We start from the raw sequence: 23,437 nt of genomic DNA, 5'->3' as shown, positions 1-23,437 counted from the left end.
AGGGCCGACAGTTTGCAAAAGAATCAGGATTTGGAGTTTGAAAGGAACAAAGAAAGATTTGTGTTTTTAAAGGTGAGTTGATGTGTTGAATTTATTGAAACGATGTGCAGTCACCTCTGGTTGGGAAAGAGTTAAAACAATAGCCCTGTTAAGTTAACATAATTGTATATATGTACCAGATTCTGTGTTTGTTATTTTGAATTTGGAAGTCTGTATTGTTAATCAAAAATATGATTTAAAACCCTCTCCTGTTGTGAACTATTGACGGGAAAGGGCTAACAATCATGGAATTACACAGGCCCTGACAGCTCATTCATAGTCAGTGGTAGCTGCTTGGTAACACCATGGTATCTATAACATTTGACACTTAACAATATTGCAAGTGTTCGATACATTCACATCAAACATTTTTGTTTGTTATTGTTGTGGTGGATGATACCCATCCTGTAGCATTATAAGATTCCCCTCCACATTCAGATACCCTGCTGCTTATAAGACAAGTGAAAGATTGGAAAAGAGAGGGTGGCACATACGGTATCCATGTCCCTTGTTTCACTGGAACACTATTTGGCACCTGGAAAACTTTGCTACATCACCCCTGTAATGTAGCTGGAGGAACATCAGTTTTCCATTCCCTTTGCAAATCCTGGTTTCACACTGCATCAAAACATCCCGTGTTAAACCCCAAATCTTTTTCAAGAGGCCGAGTATGAGGCACAGTTTCATTCAGTTCATGTAATTGCTCCCTTTCAGCTAGCGGCATTCCCCAGCTATGCCCCTGTGACAGCTGTTCTATTTAAGCTGTTCTATTTAAAGCTCAATTTTTGTAGTGATGGGGGAAGGGTAAACCCGCATCAAAAATGAAGTTATCTAATCGTAATCTGATCGAGATCTATATATCGGTTCAAAATAATGTATTAAGAACAGAATCCTGTGATTACATATCAGGCACATAACATCAAATTACATCTGTAGCAAAATATTTTACACGTGGAAGAAAGAATTGGAATTTCAGTATTGGCCATAAACTATTCTGACGCTGTCCATTTCAATTCCAGTGGGGCTCCCAAGCTTTTCAGAACATGAGGATCATTCCCCCGGGCTCTGGCATTATACATCAAGTCAATCTCGAGTACCTGGCAAGAGTAGTGTTTGATCGGGATAACTACTACTATCCAGACAGCCTCGTTGGGACAGACTCGCACACAACCATGATTGACGGGCTGGGGGTTCTTGGTTGGGGTAAGCACAGCTACATACAAGCTTCCAATTGGGCCCAAAAGGCTAAATCTATAATGTGCAAATTAAGGTCTCGTACCTAACTGAAGGAAAGTTGCAGTGATAAGGACAGTTATAAAGTATTAAAACCGTTACTGGCAAATTTAATTGTAATAATTACAGGTGGAATATTTTAGTTTTTGCATATTTATGTGTTACTCCTATAAAATTGACCAGGTGTTGGTGGCATTGAAGCAGAAGCGGTTATGCTTGGCCAGCCAATCAGCATGGTGCTTCCTGAAGTAATTGGATATAAACTGATGGGAAATCCGAACTCGTTGGTAAACTCCACGGACATCGTGCTCACTGTGACCAAGGTAATGTTGTGGCGTCTTGTCTGGTTTACATCATGTGTGATTAGTGTGTTCAGTGCCGTGCCTCAAAATGTTTGACGCAGGATTGATCAAATATATTTAATTTTTTATTTGAAAGTGGAAGTTCCATTGAGCTAAGCAACGACTTGATAATCACATCTACATTCCAATTTTGACGAACATGCACAGGAGCACTGTAACAATGTCCTGTAATGTAATATGTCAATCTGGTTTATTGAATATGAACCCCTACAGTTACTGTAATTGTGCGTTGCAAAAACGTTTTTGTAATAGAAAGCGCCTATTCCTATGTACGGTTCAGTGAAGTTAATGTTGTGTGTGTGTGTGTGTGTGTTTACACACATTTTTTATTTAATTTATTTTTTTGAACATAATATTGACCCATTAAGTTTAGTCCAAACCTCGTACTGTATAACATTAAAAGGAACAGGGTGAGTAAGATGTGACAAAGCAGGCCATTTTATTATATTGCAGCACCTGCGTCAAGTTGGAGTTGTGGGTAAATTTGTGGAGTTTTTTGGCCCGGGTGTAGTTCACCTCTCTATTGCGGATCGTGCCACCATTGCCAACATGTGTCCCGAGTATGGAGCCACTGCAGCTTTTTTCCCTGTGGATCTTGTCAGTATCCAGTATCTGCAGCAAACAGGTAAGAGTACCTTTCATTTCCAGAAAGACTTGTTTCTCAGTTTCAGAAATGGAATTGTATGAAGTTTTCAAAGACTTGGCGTTTTAAAGTCCCAAACCAGCTAGTCACCACCCTGCTCGGCTCAAATTTTTTTTCCGGAGGGGCTGGGAGAACAGCAATCCGTTCCTCCGGTTCTAGATATGTGTGTGCTCGATGACTGCCCACTCTCCACCTCCTGCGGTTCGCAGAAAATACTAGGTAGAAGTTAGTCACAGCACTCCTGAATTGCAAATATCCAAGCATCACCTCCTCTTTTGTTGAGGAATTATCAAATCCTATAAACAGACGGTCACAGCAAACAACCCAGAGGCAGTTCACATATACATTTTTTTTTTTGACGCATTTCAAATTCCTAGTATTAAAAATCCTGCTTTGGTAATTTAATTTTAATACTATTATCAATACCGATATACTCGGACATGGAAAGCAAGATTCCAATTACCACTTAAGGAAACAAAGAAAAATATCAACTCCATCTTTTTAGAAATTTAAAAAAGAAACATTGTTGATCCATTAAAAAATGTAAATAAAAACAATATAACTTCTCTAAATGAATATTTCAGGGGATTCCTGCTTTAAAATGGAGGTTGGAGTTTTATCTCTAGAGCCCCACTTTAATGGATAAAGTCGTCTTAACTTCCAGACATGAGCAAGGGTTTGTTCAACTGTCTTTTTTTTTTTTTTTTGCCGTTGGCACGCCACAAAGGCTGCCAGGTACCTTCCTTTTCACTTTTTTTTTTTATGGCAAGAAACGAGCCAACCACAATATGTGAAAAAATGTACTCTGTTCAGAAGTATAAAACAAAAAAAATTCTGGTTGAGTGTTGGTGTAACTTGTTTCATGGATTCCTGCATGGATTCCTTCTCCATAATGTGGAACAAGGCGGTTGGTGTATAATTATGTGTTTCTGGAATCCATTAGCAAAATCGCTGTGGATTAGTTTTATATGTACACTGCCAATTTTCTCTTAACCTCCATGGATTTACCCATGTTTTTTGGGAGATTAACTGCGTCTCATTATCACATCCAATAGTAGTTATGCGGTAATTCTTTAATTGTACCGTAGGCTGCGTTTATAGTAGCCGCGGGCACGCGATGGAGCACATGGCTTCGCACGTGCCTGAGCGATCTGTGCACTGGGATCGCTTGCGACTGGGTGGCGGAGGCATAGCTGTGACATCAAGAGACTGGTTTACCCTCATTGGCTGAACCGCCCACGTGACCGTCGCGCAAAAAGACAAAAAATCATTTGTCTTTTAAAAAAATTGGCGCGGTCCTGCGTTTTGTTCGCAACATGCGCCATCGCACTATAATCGTGGCCTTGGACGTGTGCAGAATGAACCTATTTTCATGAAAATAATAAAATAACCACACAGAATAATGGAAGGCACATGCTGTACATTTTGATTTAATTTCTCCATGTTTCACTCCATCCATGGAATATTTCTAAATTTGTGTCTCCCTTACAGTATGCTGTGGATTGTTTTATCGTGTACTGTCTTATGAATAGCTAAAGTGAGCGGCGCAGTAGAGACATCTTTTGCCTTAACTGAAAGTTGCACCTAGACCAGTTGGAATAGAAAAACAGCTGTACAAACCGCAACGGCACCAAAGCAGGTGCAGCCAGAGCCAGTTCCTCTGTCACCTGTTCAGTCCTGGCTCTGTAAATGGAACTCTTCACTTTTTTCTGTTATGGTTAAAATGAAAAAGCGTTGAATGCTGATTTGAATCATGTATTGTAGTAACAATTGCCATTCATTTGCAGGCCGTGAAGCAGAAAGAATCCGATACATTCAGAAATATCTGGAGGCTGTTGGGATGTTCAGAGACTTCAGTAATACAGAGCAGGACCCAGAGTTTACTCAGGTAGTACACCGACCCCTGAATCTTGATAAATATGTAACATATTAAAAGTACTGTAGTAACACCCCCTCTCCCACCCCCTCCCATCTAAAAAAAAATTAAACATTGCACTTTTTCATGCACATTTTATTGTAATGGCATATTTTACATTTAAGTACATTTTCTAGCAGTCTGACTTGGCAATAGCCAATGTTTTGTGCAATCGAAGTAATAAAACAGCGCATTTTATTTGAGTAAACTCCCTGTGTCACATGTATAAACTTGTTGAAAGGGACATGAAGGTGGGATTTGTAGCGTGTTCATTAACCTACTTGTGTCCTGGTTTTTGTGCAGGTGGTGGAGTTGGACCTCAGCACTGTAGTGGCGTGTTGCAGTGGACCTAAACGACCTCAAGACAAAGTAGCTGTTACTGATATGAAAACAGACTTTGAGAGTTCATTGGGAGCCAAGGTGAGAGAAGCCACTGCTATACTGTGCACTGCACTTGAGTGGGGAGAACGGCATACTAGGTGGGCTAAGTGGTTCACATATCCTATCAACTTCTATGTTGAAAAAAATATATATACAGTACTTATCCATATATTAAGTGCATATACATGCTCTATACAGTATATTCCCATACCCATATGTTAAATGCATATGCATCTTTTTTTATATATTAAATTAATATACATTCATTTACATCTGTGTGTGTATAACTTTGGATAATCTGAGAGCAGTTCTGCTTTTCTTATTATGAAAAGAATGGTCTCGTTATAAAGTTAACAGTATTGTAGTCTCCTATACATATATTTTGTATTAGACTGTATTTTTCACATCATTCAACTCTTTCAAAGCTGTATTGGTTCTAAAGTCTATCTGCACCTTCCTCCCCGACAGCAAGGATTCAAAGGTTTCCAGGTGGCCCCCGAACGACACTGCGAGAATGTAAAATTCTCATACAATGGCAGTGACTATGAGCTCTCCCACGGCTCAGTGGTCATAGCAGCTATAACTAGTTGCACCAACACCAGCAACCCTTCTGTCATGCTGGGAGCAGGTGAGTTCTACCCATTTCACATATAGATCCTCACTTGCACCGTTCTCTTCATTGTTTAAAGGCGTGGTCCTTTCAGAATATATTTTTTTCTCCACAGAAAATCGGCGTCTTCTTGATATAATATATGAATTCAATTACTAAGCAGCAAAGTTATTTATAAATAGAGAAAGTTGTAGCGATTTCAATATTACCAGCATATTACGAACAATAAATGGAAATATCTTTTGTTGAAATAAAAAATAAAGTTTTATTTTAAGACCACATCAATACAAAATGTGTTTGTCTTTTGAAGATACAAAAGCTAAATTGGCTGCCAGAGAGCCAATGAATAATGGTGAGGTTATGACATGAAAATGCTAAGCTTTTCATCTCCTAAAACAACTGTCCCTGTCACATATGGTACGCCTGTGAGCACGTGACCTGCATACAGGACAAGGGAATTACACAGCTCTCTTGCTGGCCCACTTTTCACCTTCGCGAAGGTCCCTCAAATTAACAATATCTCCCCTAAATCCGTCCCCATCTGTCATGAACAGCACACACGTGAGCACGTGACTTAGATATGCAAGTCAGGGTTAATAAACGGCTACTCTTGCCAACTCAACTATCAATCAATGTTGTAGCTGACTGGTTTGATGGGTAACAATGTAGACAGTGTTGCGTCTAAATAAACTTTTGCACTTTGTTAGTTTAGGGATTATTATGGATTAGATAGTTACATTATATTCTAAGTGTGCAGCTAGTTTTTTAAGTTGTATGTTTTCAGTCACTGAGAAACAAACTAAGCACATGGTTCTATGTTTATTTTAACACTCATGTTTTAGTATTATACAATCCATTTTCGTTTGGTGTACGGTATTTACACTATGGCCAATTATTCACTTGGGAAATGGAAGATATAATTGGTAACATGATGACGTCATCTTCACGGGTGTTTTACCTGTATCACGTAAAGTAGTTCACTTTGGCAGCCTATATAAGGTGCACACCACACTCTTGACAATGGTCAGTGTATTTGATAGAAACGTTGATCTCTGTGGATTAATACATTTTGTATTAAGACCTCTAGAGTGCCGGTTCCTTCATTTCTTTGGAGGATTTCAGTTTACGAGACCAATTTTGATAGGCTTGCCCCTGAGTTTAAGCGACCAAATTGATATCTGTCCCTTATCACCTAGACATGAAGGGTTTGGCCTCATTTGATTTGTTTAATTGGAACATTTACAAATATCTATCCGGTATACTTCAGAATAGATGACGTCACGAGAACCTCATTTTTAATAAAGTCCTCTAAGTGGTGACCTATTTGTCACCTCTCCCTGTGATCATTCAAGGCTGTGACAGTTTTCTTTGAGGCTGACAGCAAAGGATCTGGCCATTGTCACATTTCACATTTAGTGGGCCCTCAGTGATAACCCCTTCCCCCCCAACGCCACCAATTAAGCCCTCTTTGTAGATTAGCGGCAGTCACAAGAAGGGTCTTGACTTGTTATAAACACACTATCTTGTATTTTTAAGACAAACTAACCACATTAACTCCCGAAGCACCAGATTGATTAAAATACTTCTCATGATATCATGACACCCCCACAACTCTCTTGGTATGAATAAGGTTGGTATAGATAAGAAACAAACCTCACTGACAATAGGAGTCATGGGTTCAAATTATTCCTCACTGTTCGTTTCTCTTTTGTTTGTTTGTTTTCTTTCTCCCATTTAGGATTATTGGCCAAAAAAGCAGTAGACGCTGGGCTGACTGTGAAATCTTACATCAAAACAAGCCTGTCCCCAGGGAGTGGTGTAGTGACACATTATTTGACAGACAGTGGAGTTATGCCGTACCTTTCCAAGCTCGGGTAAGTTTGTCCAAGGTTCTTTTTCTATCTGCATTTTGCCTGTGTTTTCCGGTTTCTGAAGCAGTATGGCAACCCTGCATGGATAGTACACACTACAATGCCCAGTGTTCACGTTCACATAAGAAGTAGAGATTATGACAGAACATCATAAAATATCAGAAGCTTTGGTGCCTTGTATGGTCTATAATAAAATGCAATAAAGTGTGGTCCCAATTAGCTACTTATATTGGATTTTGTTGCCTAGGTTCGATGTTGTAGGATATGGATGCATGACTTGCATCGGTAACAGTGGACCCTTACCTGATCCCGTTGTGGAAGCCATAACTCAGGTAAATATGCAATAAATGTGTATCTCCTGTGATTTTTATGTTATTTTTTCGAAGATCCAAACCACTGCTGAAACAGTGTTGTTCAGCTGATTGAAAAGAGTTAAGTCTAAGTCCTACTGTACAGTTAAAGTGTTGCTTTGTTTTTTCTCCATACCAGTTGTTCTCTCTCTCTCTCTCTCCTCTCCTTTTTTTTTTTTTTTTTTATATATATCGTGGCGTGGCACTATCATTCATACACAAACTACCTTTCACTTCAATGGGAATTTCTGTGCAATTGTACCAGCCTTTCTTGTTTGTTTTGTTGCAGTGTATTGTAAAATTTCATATTGATCACTCTACGAAATCCTTTCACCATCTGAGTCTTCTCTGACCCCATCTGTCACTAGCTTAGGTGCGTTCACACATTTAGTAAGTCTCTCCCTTAGGGGGTAGTTCAATAACATGCAGAGACCGATCACACCGCGGTTGGCTGAAATATCCCGTTGATTTGAAATGTGGTCGATTGGTAGTGTAGTCAGCCGAATTGGCCAGTATCTGCCCAGTCAGATATATCCTATAATTGCTCTGCACAACGCACATAGTTCAGTCCCATTTTCTTTGTCATTTTCGGTTTCACGGTACTAAAGTAATTTGCGTCTCTGTGTTTAAGGTCTTCCTCACTTTTATTTTTTTTAGTGTACAGTAGATGAAAGGAAAGAGATGAGTTATGGTAACTCAAGAGGTTACCCGATTTTGTGAATCAAAAATAAATCCCTGGACAGGGCAAAAATGTCATATATTTTTGGATTTTGCGCAATTAACAATGTGGGCTAGAACTGTGTAGTACTTGGTTATAGGCTTTATTCTTGTTCCATGGCATGGTCATTTGGCAAGGAGTTCATATACTGTACTCCTTATGCATGCCGTTTTAAACAAAATCATATAGTTTTAAATATAAATAGGAATACATTGTTAATTACATAGTAATGGCTCTTCCTCTTCCCTCCTTGTTATCATTCCTTACCATCGGGTGTGGTATAACTGCTTTGCCTCTGGCCTGCAGGGAGACCTCATAGCTGTGGGTGTATTATCTGGCAATAGAAATTTTGAAGGTCGTGTTCATCCAAATACTCGTGCAAACTATCTGGCTTCTCCACCTCTGGTCATTGCCTATGCCATAGCCGGAACCATCAGGATTGACTTTGAGAAGGAACCTTTGGGTAAGAAAATATTGTTCATATACTTTATTTTCAGGTCACAACAGCTTTAAACCCTCTTTTGAAACAGACCTGGATGAGTCGGACATGGCAGTACTGTTGATTCAGGGTCTCCTACTATGGAAGTTAGAACCATAATCACTCTTCTTTGTAATACATTGGTGGGGATGTAATGTAATGCAAACCTCTGGGGATTTACCTGCAGACCCTCAACTGCTTACAATCCCAGCAGCCCGCTCTCCCTTACCTCCCAGTGTAGAGAGAGTGAAGATGTTACTGGTGTGAAATCGTAGCTTCTTTCCACTCCCTGTGCTGCCTGATGACCGTGCTAATCACTAATTCCCAGTGTAAGGAGTACCCGCGACTGCAACATCCCTTCTGCCTGTGCCACAATATTACAGCTATGAAGAAATATGTATGTATATATATATCTATATATCTATATAGATATATAGATATATATATATCAGCTCTTTTGAGGGATCCCTTCAAGTATATTATGTTTAAAACATACCAGGTTCTTAATTGGTTCGTTATGGCCTCACACTTCTAGGCGAAGTTTATATCTATCCTTGGACTAATCGTACACAGTCAAGGGTCCCAAACTGTGGTAGACAGGTTATGTCCAAGAAGGATATGTTTTTTTCGTAGAACAAAGACAGTGTTGTAGTTATACTTAAAACATTAGTGCAAAGTTTTAGTAGCCACCTTGGTCTTGGAAAACGGAAGATTCCCAATCCGTGACACCTTCAAATGGACCAAGAAGAGAATTCTTCACAGCTGTAATATTGTGTTCAGAGCTTTTAAATGGTCTCTACTCATTACACCTATGAAGAACAGTCTGCTTCTACTGTATTTAAAAATGCCGAATATGAGACCTGATATTACCTTATTTGGTAACATGGACATGCCACCGTCTCATTCTGTATTGGCTTGTAGGTGTAAATGCAGAGGGGAAACCGGTCTTTTTGAGAGATATCTGGCCCACAAGAGATGAAATACAGGCTGTGGAACGTCAATTTGTCATCCCTGGAATGTTTAAAAAGGTTTACGAAACAATGGAGGTAATTTTGTCTATCACAGTTTGCGGTTGTTATATTTCTTTTCCGAAATTGCAATTCTTTCTCTGTGATTATTGAATAAAAACATCTGTAGGAGAAGAGCTTACCATGTATGGGTATATGCGTGTCTCTGTGCGATATCCGTGTATAGCCAAAACTCAGGCGTTTCTGGCACTTTTTATTTCATTTTTATAGGGATTAACAAGAAACTCTATACCATTAAATAAAAATGATTATTAATGAGAGTAGATAAAAAGTAAAAAAAATAAAACATCTTTATGAATTACTAGCTGGATGCTCGGGAATTCTAAGAAACAAAAAAATACCGAGGTCTATAAATGAATTACATTTTTTAATTTCTTAATGAGAAAAAAAATGTATTTGTATTCTAATGCTTTTGGGTATACTATATTTTTGGTTTTTCAATCAGGTGCAAACACATACACATTTTTCCCAGTTCCCGCTCTGGAGCCTCCAAGATAAAGTTGACCATGTACAAAACATGGATTTTCTATCTTCAGTCCAGCTGCTTTAAGTGACTGTCCTTGATTTATTAATTGACATTGCAAAGGCAAGCTTAACTGGAAACTGAAGTTTGAATTTGAAAGGCATGTCAGTAGGGATAAGTGGGATTCTTGGTATGAATAGGTATTCTCCCTTAGCACAGCCTGTTAGGACAGTGGCTTCGATTAGATTAGGCAAAAGATTTTTCCCTATTAGTCGAGTTCCATTACATAGTCTTGGAGAATCTAAATTTCACAGAAGCATGAGAGGTGAGCCAATTTTAAGCATCAAGTTATGTGGCAGCATCCCATATGGTTCGATTGAGTTAAGAAACTCACTGGGATATTTAACTGCTTCATTTATATCCATGACTCTGCTGATTTACTTGTTCTAACTTCTGCTAATTGTTGGTGTATTTGTATGTTGATTTAATTGACAATTGTTTTTGGGATCAAGAATTGCAAGTTCGCTAAGCCATTTGTATTTTGTTAAATTCATTTGTATGTTTGGAAAGACTTTGTCGTTTAATAAATCTATCTCATCTACGATGTCGCAAAAGTTTTCTCGGAAACTGATGAGTCCAGTGAGTCGATCAACTGGAAGTTTTCCTTCGCCATGGTCAAGTAGCTGTTTGAGCGAATCTGCCAGCAGAATCATCACCTTGTAAACTCGCATGTTTGTTGTAATCTTTAATTTGGTAACATTCTGCCAGAGAGATGCATTTTTTAAAACATGCTTTTTAGCTCATCAGCCATAGTTCCCTTTGATACAATAGGGAGTGTTTGGTGAAAATCCCCTGCTAAAACAACAACTCCACCCATAGTAGTTTAATTGCCTTTTGAGGTCCTGAGTGTTCCATCGAGAGCCTCTAATGCGTGTTTGTGGGACATTGTACACTTGTCCCAAACAATGATCTCACACTCTTGAACTTTGGCTGCTTTGGTATTTTTGTTAATGTTACAACTTTTAAAAATGGTGCAAATTGTCGTGGGATGTCTTTCATTCCTTTGCTTAATGGAGTTGTTTCCAAACAGACAAAAACATGCTCCTTTATCTCAGGAACCATCATGCAAAATTTGGCCACGATATCTTGAGGTCTCCAAATGCATAGCCAACAGACAAACAACTTTCCAAAATATATAGATTTATTGTAGATTGGATATAAATAAATGTTTATTTTCTTAAATTATAGTCCCGTATTTCCCTGACCCCTGTATGTAATGCATATGCACAAACAATGGACAGGGAATAGTTCCGTGGGCGCCTATAAAATTTTACCACTATAAAGGATATACGAAAACCAAGCCTGTTGGTTGTGAAGATTGTTGATCCTCACGGTGGGCTTGAAAACAAAGAGAAAGCACAACACATAGCGTAATACTGTTGAAACATTAAACAAACAACATATAAGACAACATATAACAGCTGAATACTGAAATGGTATTTTTAGGACAATAAAATCATTTAATAACAATTAATATTTAATATAATGCACAATTTGCATGGACATATAGATTTAAGCAATTAAAAATCTGAATAGGTGGTTCAACTGCTCCGTAGCACCAATGTTGATGATAGCAATGCCTACTCACCAGATGGAATAGGTTTGCAGGCAGTGGATATTTTAGAGAGTATCCCCTCTCATCTGTGTGCTGCTCTCTGCTTAGCTGGCGTCTCTGTCGGCTCGTGGGTGCAGCTCATCAGCGGGGACTCCTGCAGCTCCAGGAAGCACGTCTGAGCAGATGGAACTCAGCTGCAGCTGATTCAGCACGATGTCAGCCACGGACCACCGTGAGCTCGTCTATCTGCTGCTCACTGCTAGCTGGCGTCTCTATCCGCTCGTGGACGCAACTTGTCAGCAGGTACTCCTGCAGGGCGCCAAGCAGGGCGCTTGAATAATGGGAAACCGCAACAGCTGGTTCAACTCGTCGGCGGCTATAACAGATGGTTAGCTAGCAGCTCACGTTGATTCACCGATGTACGGGGGGTACTACACCAATGTGTGCGGGGCTTGAACCTCCACCCATTCTCAGGGGACAAGATACAGACATTATAGAAGTTAAACTTTAATACAGGCTTTGGGGGATGGGGGGTGGTTGTCACAAACACTCACACCTAACATTGCGTGGCTACAGAAAACAGTATACCCCTGAGGAAGAGAGCAGATCGCTCTTGAAACGCGTAGGGTGGAGGTTCAAGCCCCGCACACATTGGTGTAGTACCCCCCGTACATCGGTGAATCAACGTGAGCTGCTAGCTAACCATCTGTTATAGCCGCCGACAAGTTGAACCAGCTGTTGCGGTTTCCCATTATTCAAGCGCCCTGCTTGGCGCCCTGCAGGAGTACCTGCTGACAAGTTGCGTCCACGAGCGGATAGAGACGCCAGCTAGCAGTGAGCAGCAGATAGACGAGCTCACGGTGGTCCGTGGCTGACATCGTGCTGAATCAGCTGCAGCTGAGTTCCATCTGCTCAGACGTGCTTCCTGGAGCTGCAGGAGTCCCCGCTGATGAGCTGCACCCACGAGCCGACAGACGCCAGCTAAGCAGAGAGCAGCACACAGATGAGAGGGGATACTCTCTAAAATATCCACTGCCTGCAAACCTATTCCATCTGGTGAGTAGACATTGCTATCATCAACATGGGTGCTACGGAGCAGTTGAACCACCTATTCAGATTTTTAATTGCTTAAATCTATATGTCCATGCAAATTGTGCATTATATTAAATATTAATTGTTATTAAATGATTTTATTGTCCTAAAAATACCATTTCAGTATTCAGCTGTTATATGTTGTCTTATATGTTGTTTGTTTAATGTTTCAACAGTATTACGCTATGTGTTGTGCATTCTTTGTTTTCAAGCCCACCGTGAGGATCAACAATCTTCATAACCACCAGGCTTGGTTTTCGTATATCCTTTATAGTGGTAAAATTTTATAGGCGCCCACGGAACTATTCCCTGTCCATACTGTTTTCCTGACCAGGGGGTCAGGCTTTGTGTCCTAGGCAGCCCCTTATGTATAGTTTTATTTAATATATAAGGTATTAGTTACTACACCACACACATTGCGGTTAGCGCTACCTGTTTTGTTTTATATGCACAAACAATCATACACAGGTTAATACAGATGTTCTCTGTGTTTTTAAACTGGTGTTGTTTTTTGGTTTGCTCTCTCCACTCTGCCCTCTCCTTCCATCACCCTCCGTCTTTACTCTTGTCCTCTCCTCCATCTTCTCTCCTTGCTTTCATTGGTCTTCTCTGATCCACTGCCTCACCCTATAATTCCTCTGATTTGCCCTTTCTCCTCCACAGGAAAACCAAGATAGATTTGCCTTAATAAAATTATGTACCTGTGCTTTTTCCTGCATATGGATTAAGAACATAGTGTGTTGTATGTATTTTGGTATTGAATACAATAATATTATCATTGCCCCATTACTGTTTTCTGTAGCCACGCAATGTTAGGTGTGAGTGTTTGTGACAACCACCCCCCATCCCCCAAAGCCTGTATTAAAGTTTAACTTCTATAATGTCCGTATCTTGTCCCCTGAGAATGTCCTGCTCTTTAAAACAAACATAAGTATAAGCAAAACCATTTAGTGTAAAAAAAATGATGATTTTCTTAATCTCTCTAGCTTTAGAATGGGGGTCTTTGGGGAGTGCTCCATTTGAACTCCCAGAAAACAGAATATTTCAAACGGCTCTATACTGTATCTACTGAACAGAGTATTGGATTCTAAAAATAAAAACTGTGTTGGAAAGGGGCAACAAGATCTCTTAAAACAACATGTACAATATACTGTGCATCTAGGTGGTGTTAATGTATGGTGTTGTCTTTTATTCCTTATTTGAACAAAAATGTCTTCATGAGATCTTTTATGTTTTGGGAATTAGAGGAATATAAAAAAATGTAGACTAGTTTTGTTAGTCTTCTACTGTAATTAAATAACTTCTTGCCATCTGATGGCTTACAGTAATCAATAGTATCCCATAGCAACACAGCTATTTACATGTTAGATGCTTAGTCAATTCATGTGCCTGAAAATCATATTCTGTACGATTACAAAGTCTATTACTGAAAAGGAATTTGCCTTTTGGACATTGCGAATTAAAAGTGCAAGTGGAGGGAAATGTAATATTTCGGAGTAAGAGGAGTGCAAGAACAAGAGGTTGTGCGCTGAAGCAGGAGGGTGGCAGCTAAAGGGAAATGTGAGGAAGTATTTTCTCACAGAAAGGGTGGTGGATTTGTGGAACAACCTCCAAACTTATGAACAGCATCATGAGGTTCCTTTACTGAGCTACAAAAGAAAGCAAAGGATGAAATCGGGTCTGAGGTTCTACAGCACGTGGGCAAGCGGTTCTCATCTGCTGTCCAATTCTATGTTTTTATATACAAAAATGTATCAAAGTGCAGCCCCGTTGCAGTTGACTATATGAGGTTAACTTATTTTGGATGGACTGTCCCTGTAAGCTTTGATCACTTATGTCCCTGCTCATCTCCTGCGCTGCTCTCCTAATGCTCTACTTTTCATCTCTACTGTGCTCTCTGTTCTCTTAAACCAGGCCTGAACAACTCCAGTCCTCGAGGGCCGTAAACAGGCCAGGTTTTCAGGATATACCTACTTCAGCACAGCTGGCTCAATTAGTGGCTCAGTCATACTGAGACACTAATTGAGCCAGCTGTGCTGAAATAGGGATATCCTGAAAACCTTGCCTGTTTACGGCCCTCGAGGACTGGAGTTGTGCAGGCCTGATCTATCTATCTCTCTCTATCTCTCTATCTCTCTATCTATCTCTCTCTCTATCTATCTGTATCTATCTCTCTATCTGTATCTCTCTATCTCTCTATCTATCTAGCTCTCTATCTCTATCTATCTCTCTATCTATCTCTATCTATCTGTATCTATCTCTCTATCTGTATCTATCTCTCTATCTCTCTCTATATCTATCTATCTATCTCTATCTATATCAGGCCTGCACAACTCCAGTCCTCGAGGGCCGTAAACAGGCCAAGTTTTCAGGATATCCCTACTTAAGCACAACTGGCTCAATTAGTGGCTCAGTCATACTGAGACACTAATTGAGCCAGCTGTGCTGAAATAGGGATATCCTGAAAACCTGGCCTGTTTACGGCCCTCGAGGACTGGAGTTGTGCAGGCCTGTCTTAAACTGTTCCCTCACTGACACTTACCGGTGAAATGCTCTAACACTCTGTATTATCCAAGCATCCTCTCTCCTAACCTTTTTAAGTCAACCCTGAAACGCACCTTTTTAAATTAAGCATTTTCATAGCCTCAACTAATGGCTATTGTCCCACACCCACAATCTACCAACCATCGTGGGAAAACTCTGCCATCTACTGCACTTATTCCCTCGCCTGCTGTCTCTATAGGTCTCCCAACATACCTCTTATATTGTAAGTTTTCCAGGGCAGAGATTTATTTTCACATTGCCTCTGCTTCAACTCATGACCCACTTTCGGTTCAGCTTCAGCTCACGGACGGATGGCCCTCTAGAATCTTATGATACAATGCAGAATTCATGGTTGTGACAATGATGGAAAGCCGTCCAGGTCCTGATTCAGGAAAACAGTCCCAAACCATCACACTGTCGCCACATGCTTGACAGTTGGCATAAGGTTCTTCTGTTCAAACGCAGTGTTTGGTTTTTGCGAAACATAACGTTTTTCATTGAGGCCATAAAGATCTACCTTTTGACTCATCTGTCCACAGAACATTGTTCCAGAAGTCTTGTGGATCATCAGTGTGCTCTTTGGCAAACTTCAGATGGGCAGCAATATTCCTTTTAGAGAGCAGTGGTTTCCTCCTTGCAATCCTTCTATGGACACCATTCTTGTCCAGTTTTTTTCTGATAGTTGTCATGAACACAACACATTAGCCAAGGCAAGATCGGCCTGCAGATCCTTGGATGTTACTCTGGGGTTCTATGTGACTTCCTAGATGATTTGCTGGTTTGTTCTTGGAGATATTTTGATAGGACGATCGCTCCTGGGTAGAGTGACTGTGGTCTTGAACTTTCTCCATTTGTAGACTATTTGTCTGACAGTGGATTGGTGGAGCCACAAAATCCTTAGAAATTGTGTTGTAACTCTTGATGAGCATCAATAACTGCTTTTCTGAGGTCCACAGATTTATTTTGATCATGGAATGACGTCTTTCTACACACCTGTATGGTGAAGATCAAACTCGCACAGTTTATGATCTTTATATAGGATTGGGCCTCCCAAACTCACACCTGAAGATCTACCTAATTATTTAAACACCTGATTCTAAATATCCCCATTTAATTTAGCTGATAAAAGCAGGGTTTAGCCTATTTTTGCACATACCGTGACTCTTAATTACTCATTGTCTGTCTAATTTATGCATCATATTTCAAAAGACATGGAATTGGTTAGTATAAACCCTATTGGATATTTAAGAAAAGACCTGGTTTTGATTTAAGGAGGTTATCCTGGAAAAACGATGGAACTGTCGTAATTATCATTGGGGTTCACAAACTTTTTATCGCTACTGTAGATCAAAAATCTTTTAATCCACTGAAACACACAAGATATAATTTAACACAAAGACAGATGTAGCAGCACTTCAGTCACTGGGCGCCAGAGGATTGTTGCCGCAGGGGTCCGATCCAGAAGCATGCACCCCCCCATAGTGATGCTGTGGCAGTACCATCACTGGAGCCATACATTTTTGCTCTTTCAGGTCGGCTCGGACAGTGAGTCCTGCTACATCTGTAGCGGAGGAGTGATCATGAAGAGATTTAAAAAAAAAAAAAAAAAATCCAGGATGCTGCCAGGGGATCTTATTAGAAAATGCAGGGTGGCAGAAGAGCGTTTGAAATACTCGGTCTGATTCAGACTTCAAATAGCAATTTTGTAGTTGACTATAGGATCAACCTAGTAATATGGTATAGTGGTAGAAATGTTGGCGATCTGGTATATTATAATTAAATCCTCATTATGTAAGAATTTTTTTCCATAATCTAATAAATCTAATCTAATAAAGTTATGGTGGGTTAAAAAAAGGACAAAAACAATCCACCATCGGACAATGCACAGCAAATAAAGATACCACCTGTGGTCTCAGACAGGTCTGCAACCATGTCTTTCCCCATTATCGCTTTGCAAACCGTGCTACCACTGCAGCCAGAGATTGTGGGCAGTGACATACAAACAAGCACTAACAGTGACTCACATAGCAAACTTCTGAAGAGCCTGCCCAAGTTGTAAATTATTATTTTGAGTTGTATGTGTTCCTGTTGATCTTTGATCTTCAGGAATAACCCACAGGAAAGTCGTAACCTACTTTCTCAATGTTGTAGAATGTTACAAGTGAGAATTGAAGGTTCAAGGATTTTGGTCAGTGCCAACTGTGCAAGTTGTCTGTTCTCAAAACTAAATGGGGGTTATTGATTAAACCCCAGTGTTTGACACCATATTATGGTAGTTTTCATGATCACGTTTGCTGCCTGAAAGTAACAAGCTTCTTTGCCTTTCTTAAGATTGACCTAGAAATAGGCTTGTGTTTATACTGACCTTATTAATACTCTTTAGTAGCACCATTTTATTACCTGCATTTTTCTTGTTTGTTTTTATATTGCTATATTAATTTCTCTGCCCTTTTACGATCTCTCATAGAAAGTCAACGAGAGCTGGAATAACTTAGATGCCCCCACTGATCAGTTATACCCTTGGGATCCCAAATCAACCTACATCAAATCTCCACCATTCTTCGACAATTTGGTATGTGTTCCTAAATGTTATTATTTTGGAAATCGAGGCTTATGTATTTCTTGAGCAGAGGCGGGACAGCTCGATAAGCATGGCTAAATGTATTAGACACAAACTATCGCTAATTTATACATATTGCATTGAGGTGGGGTGTTGTTTTAAAGGAGCAACTCCTACTTGTATTTTGTTTTTTTGCTCCAGAGGGTCACCAAAAGCCAAAGCCACTATCATCCGCTCTGAAGACATTCACTCTCACCCCCTTACCCTTCCTGGTTCCCGAGATACTTACCAGTGAAATTACCAGAAAAAACAAAATGGCTGCCAAATCTTGAGCTGATAGGAAGCTGCAATGTCATTGGTTGTGACTTCTTATTGGATTGCCATTAAAATCCCTTTTTTAAAACCAGGTAACTTCTCCAGTAAGTACTGTATCTCGGGAGCCAGGGGAGTTCATGGAGCTGAAAGTAGTGTGCGTCTGCTCTAGAGTTCCAATCCTGTAAAATTTAATGTGGGTGTGAGACCCTGTCATCCATTATTAATTGTTGTAATTTTATTTGTGAACCATTCAATGTTTGCAGTGTATTTTTGATTTGATGCAAATGTAGTACAACTTAAGACATGCTTATAGTCCCAGTTACGGTGACGTTGTGTCAATACAAGTTGATTTAATCCATGGCGTGCGCCTATAGAGGGCGTGACCGCGACGGCGCAACCCAGCAACCAAAATCTCTGAAGTCAATGGAAATTGATTTTTTTCGGCGACCACCACGTGACAACAGCGGCACATGAGCGGTTCAGCCAATGAGGGTGAACCGCTCACGCCCCCGCCACGCCCTTTGGTCGTCGTCTGTTGTCCTACACAATAAGCAGAAATCGCTATTACAACAGCGATGGGTGACGTCATGCCGTTGCCATAGCCAGGACTATAAGCGCGGCCTTATTCTGTAAGGACAAATATAGGAAAAAGTCGTCTAAATCTAGGTTGAACTTGAGGAATGTCTTTTTTTCAACCTCATCTACTATATAACTATTTAACTTCATATTTCTGTGCTACATCTCAGGAGAAGCCACGGTCTGGTGCAGAGATGTGACTCAACAAATGTTGTTTTGCACTACAATTGTACATGAATAAGTCGACAACATATTAAACTGTTAATATCTTAAAGCGGGATGACACATGACTTCATTCTGTGCATTCTCTCTCTCATGGTTGGAAGCTAATTTTAGAATGTTGAACATCTTTGTGTTGCATTAGTATAACCCATATGCATCCCACTCATGGCACAATGCAACATGTTCCACCTTTTCATTGAGTCACTGCAATACAGAAACAACCTGGGCAGGGCAGATTGCTGCTGTGCCTCTTTCATTTTATAGGGTGCTTCACGTGAAGAGTAGTCAATGATGGCATGTTCACATAGAAAAATTATTCCTACACCAAATCCAAAATATGAATGAGCCTATTTTGTAATGATGTAGCTAATTGTTTGCTCTTAATGTTTTTCTCCTTTTGTAGAGAACAAGTTTGCTCCTTTTATTCTGTTATTACTGTCAATGTTGAGAAAATTACCTCCTATAATTGCGTAGTCTTCTGTGCTGGTTGACCGCATTCTAGTCTCAGATTGGATTGTGGCTACCGTAATCACCACCCTACATCTACGGTACAAATGATGTGAATGAACCTTTCAGAAACAGCAACTCCAAGGCAATTCTCCAAAACAAAGGGATAACTTGCTGTCTAATGTAGATGTGCCATTGTTTATTTTTTTTAGACTATGGATCTCCAGTCCCCTAAATCCATCACTGATGCCTATGTCCTCTTAAACCTGGGAGACTCTGTAACTACTGACCACATTTCTCCTGCTGGGAACATTGCAAGAAACAGCTCTGCTGCACGCTACTTAACCAGCCGGGGGTAAGCAGGAACAGATTAAAGATCGGTGTTCTCTAGTAGAGCAGTGCATTATTATGAGTTCATCAAAAGTGATGATATGCTGAACTACAGCAAACATTGTACACCCACTCCTAAAAAAAAAAAATATGGACTTTTTTTCAGAATATGTGGTGACAACCATGACCTTTTTATAAGTAGCGTGTTGGTTGTAATTTTGAAAACTTTTAAATTAAGCTTACTTTTCGTGTGTGCGTGTGTGTGTTCACGCTCACTCTTGCGCTCCCTGGTGCTCAAAAGAATGCTGGTACTCTTGGAAGAAATCGACCTTTCAGCCTGTGATCAGGAACGTAGTGAAGAATATGAATCTGTGTTTAAAAAAAAAAAAAAATTCTTTGATTGTTTTTTTTTCAACACACCTTATAATGCATTAGTGCAGCGGTGTGCAAGCTGGGGGGGGGCACTGCGGTTGCAGAGGCCCCGCGCTCTTCACCCAAGGCATTTAAATTAATGCCCGGGGATCGCGTGAGGCCTCTGCAACTTCACTTACGTTCACTTGGGAGACAGATCGCCATGACAACGCAGCGTCAAATGACGCTGTGGGGGTCATGTGACGTCACGTTGGCATGGCAACGTGACATCACGTGACCCTACGGCGTCATTTGATGCCGGAGAGAAGGTAAGGGAGGGGGGCACGAGCAAGGAGGGAAGCAGGGAGGGGGACGCACGTGGGAAAGATTGCGCACCGCTGCTTTAGTGGGCCTTATTTTTTATTTTTTTTTAAGCGTAAAAATATGAAGCTATAGTAAATATATATAATTTTAATTTTTTTTACGTTATGGTACCATCTGTTCGTCATGAGCTTGGAGTACATATTTTTATATACATTTACATAGTTGGACACACGTGCTTAATTGAATATAATTTCCCTGGCAGGGTTACAATGCTCGTTGCATCTTGGAATTCATCTTCATCCACACAGCTAATGTACCACAATTAATTATTATTTATATTGTAACTCTGGAGTTAATGTCACTTGTACTTCATGTTATATCATGACATAACCTTTTTCTTTTTGCCTTCCCACAGTTTGACTCCAAGAGAATTTAACTCTTATGGCTCACGCAGAGGGAATGACGCTGTTATGGCAAGAGGAACATTTGCCAACATCCGTTTGTTTAACAAGTTCATTAACAAACAGGCCCCACTGACCATACACCTTCCTTCCAACGAAACGGTGAGTTACTGCGGTATATATGCAACATGCATCTACAAAAGTCTTATTAATATAGGAAAGTAACATTTTACACTGTGCTATATCTACTACAATTCACAGGTACAATAAATTCCTGCACCAAGGAGCTTAGTCTTTGTACTGGTGGTTGGCTTGCTCATGGTCACAAAGCCTTTAGTAGTTGAAGGCACAATCCCTCGTAGCACTGAAGTGAGATCTTGTTAATATTACCCATATCCATTTTTTTTTTTATAACTTTAGTTTTATTGAGTTTTTCAGAAGAAAACATGTACAACCAATACTTCAGCATACATTGTACAGAAACACTTTGTTGCATACTAACATTTATCAAAAAACGGGTATTGGGAAACAAAAAAAAGAAAGAAAAGGGGGAACGTAGCGGAAAGAGAAGGGGGGGGGAGGGAGGTGTGGTGCGGGGTTCACTCCCACCGGGACTAATAGTATCATGGTGATTCATCTCCTAAGGGTTTCCAGAACCTAAACCCCTCCGGGCGATCTCGTCTGGTCGTGGTTCTAGGCTCCCACTCTGCGTACTTAACGAGGGTGCTCTTGTCACTGGGTGTCCCTAGTAATTACTACACTAAGCATTAATCAGGGGAAAACGCATCTATTACTATCAAAGCGGGATAGTATCTCTTCCCACTCCCGGGATGTCCCTCTGGTCCAGCCAAGGTGTCCAGGTTTTTAGATAAATTTCGCCAGTGTCGTTAACTAAACTCGTTAACTTCTCCATCTGGCATACGAACCAAATTCTGTTCCGAATCTTGGAAATTGGGGGAATTTCGGGTTGCTTCCATAATGCTGCGATCTCGCACCGACCCATATCCATTTTTAAAGTTGGTTTGTAAGCATAATGAGCTAAGTCTTGGGAGGGGTTAGATTTCTTCTGTCTACTCCTTGTTATCACTGTGTGTTCTACAAGAGTATGCCACCCTCTCTCCTACTCCCCATATCTTAACTGGTTCTCTGAAAGGGGTGGGATAAGGGTAAAGAAAACACTTGATTGACACACACTCCCACATTCGCAATTGTTTTCCAAAGGAAAAAAAGCAGCCACGCCTCGGCATTTTCACATGGGAACGAGACCATACAGTACATACCTAAAGCAAATTCCGTTAAATCTCACATTAGACAAACCTGTTTTAAAGCTCAAAACTTTGTTTATGAAAAACTCTGGTTCAAAGTATCACAAGCATTCAATTAAAGAATATTTATTAGGCACAGTATTTATTTATTTTTTAATCTGAGTTGCAGTGCACTTTTAATCATGAGCATTAGACGGTTCACTTATTTCCAGCCTCTTTTTTTATTTTTTGTCTTTATTAATGCACATTTTCTTACATTGTTGCACTATACTTCCCTGTCCTTTTTTATTGTGGTCAATTTTTTTCACTGTTTGACATTATTTTTACTGAGTTGGTTTTTTTTTTTGGTTTTTTTTAATGAATAATTATTTTCATATATTTTACCTTTAAAGTGGAATTTGCACTTTAACTTTATTACTTTTGCTCACTGGATATAAATCTTGAATGCAAGTCCCATATTTCCATTGTGCTGTGTAAAGTGATGCTAACGTCTTATGGTTTTGTCCTTGTGCTTTCTGACCTAATAGTCTGTATGCTCGTCTTCTCTCTCTTTTTTGTTTGTTTTTTTCCCCTCTACCAGCTTGATATTTTTGATGCGGCTCAGAGATACCAGCAGGCTGGACATCCTTTGATTATTCTGACTGGAAAGGAGTATGGCTCAGGAAGCTCAAGGGACTGGGCGGCGAAAGGACCTTTTTTACAGGTGTGTTGACTGTTCTACATACTGTCCACAATCCCTTTGGGTAATACAAGACCTTGTTGAACTTGGTCCGCATTACATTGTATTGGAAGATATACTACTGTATGTGTATATCATTAAAAAAAAGGTCATTTATGGAACTGTAAAAAGTATAGAGAAGAGACACCAAATTAATAAAGAGGGTGAAAGGTATGACTTATGAGGAAAGATTAATAACTACATTAGATTGTTTTGCACTAGAAAAGAGGCATCTAAGGGAAGTTGTTAACTTTTTACAACTATAGTAATGGCAATACAAGGAGCTTTCCAGATAACTAGTTATCACAATTTCAGTACAAATGACAATACCTTAAGATTGGAGGAAATGCGATTTCACCAGCAACAAAGGAAAGGGTTATTTCCAGTAAGGGCAGTTAAAATGTGGAATTTATTACCCATGGAGACTGTGATGGCAGATACAATAGACATCTTCAAAAAAAAGGTTGGCCATCTTTTTAGAAAGATATACAAGGATATACAAAATAAGTAAACATGGGAAGGATGTTTATCCAGTGAGAAATCTGATTGCCATTATTGGGAGTTAGGAAGGAATTAATTTTTCCCT

At 39.9% G+C, this 23,437-nt stretch overlaps 1 protein-coding gene and 1 long non-coding RNA gene across 5 annotated transcripts in view; one reads left to right on the top strand and one right to left on the bottom strand.

The window, feature by feature from the left end:
* Positions 1 to 23,437, bottom strand: part of LOC142491940 (uncharacterized) — a 63,653-nt gene that overhangs the window by 29,659 nt on the left and 10,557 nt on the right. Inside the window, exons 2-3 of one of the 2 annotated variants that reach the window (XR_012800607.1) lie at positions 20,036 to 20,161; positions 15,286 to 16,335 (exon numbers count right to left, since the gene is read on the bottom strand). This is a non-coding gene — a long non-coding RNA (uncharacterized LOC142491940). Of the gene's footprint in view, positions 1 to 15,285; positions 16,336 to 20,035; positions 20,162 to 23,437 lie in introns of those variants that run through there. The other variant, XR_012800604.1, reaches the window with a different exon arrangement.
* Positions 1 to 23,437, top strand: part of ACO1 (aconitase 1) — an 88,776-nt gene that overhangs the window by 58,769 nt on the left and 6,570 nt on the right. For all 3 annotated transcript variants that reach the window (XM_075594723.1, XM_075594720.1, XM_075594728.1), the window contains exons 5-19: positions 3 to 72; positions 1,059 to 1,242; positions 1,456 to 1,595; positions 2,088 to 2,259; positions 4,065 to 4,165; positions 4,496 to 4,612; positions 5,042 to 5,201; positions 6,922 to 7,057; positions 7,302 to 7,386; positions 8,429 to 8,585; positions 9,522 to 9,646; positions 17,810 to 17,914; positions 19,675 to 19,817; positions 20,883 to 21,030; positions 22,714 to 22,836. In XM_075594723.1, coding sequence (XP_075450838.1) covers positions 3 to 72; positions 1,059 to 1,242; positions 1,456 to 1,595; positions 2,088 to 2,259; positions 4,065 to 4,165; positions 4,496 to 4,612; positions 5,042 to 5,201; positions 6,922 to 7,057; positions 7,302 to 7,386; positions 8,429 to 8,585; positions 9,522 to 9,646; positions 17,810 to 17,914; positions 19,675 to 19,817; positions 20,883 to 21,030; positions 22,714 to 22,836 — 1,966 coding nt within the window. The remainder of the gene's footprint in view (positions 1 to 2; positions 73 to 1,058; positions 1,243 to 1,455; positions 1,596 to 2,087; positions 2,260 to 4,064; positions 4,166 to 4,495; positions 4,613 to 5,041; positions 5,202 to 6,921; positions 7,058 to 7,301; positions 7,387 to 8,428; positions 8,586 to 9,521; positions 9,647 to 17,809; positions 17,915 to 19,674; positions 19,818 to 20,882; positions 21,031 to 22,713; positions 22,837 to 23,437) is intronic.

Source organism: Ascaphus truei, chromosome 1 (genome assembly GCF_040206685.1).
Source record: "Ascaphus truei isolate aAscTru1 chromosome 1, aAscTru1.hap1, whole genome shotgun sequence".
NCBI classification, from domain to species: Eukaryota; Metazoa; Chordata; class Amphibia; order Anura; family Ascaphidae; genus Ascaphus; species Ascaphus truei.
This window is presented reverse-complemented; position numbering and strand designations above follow the sequence as displayed.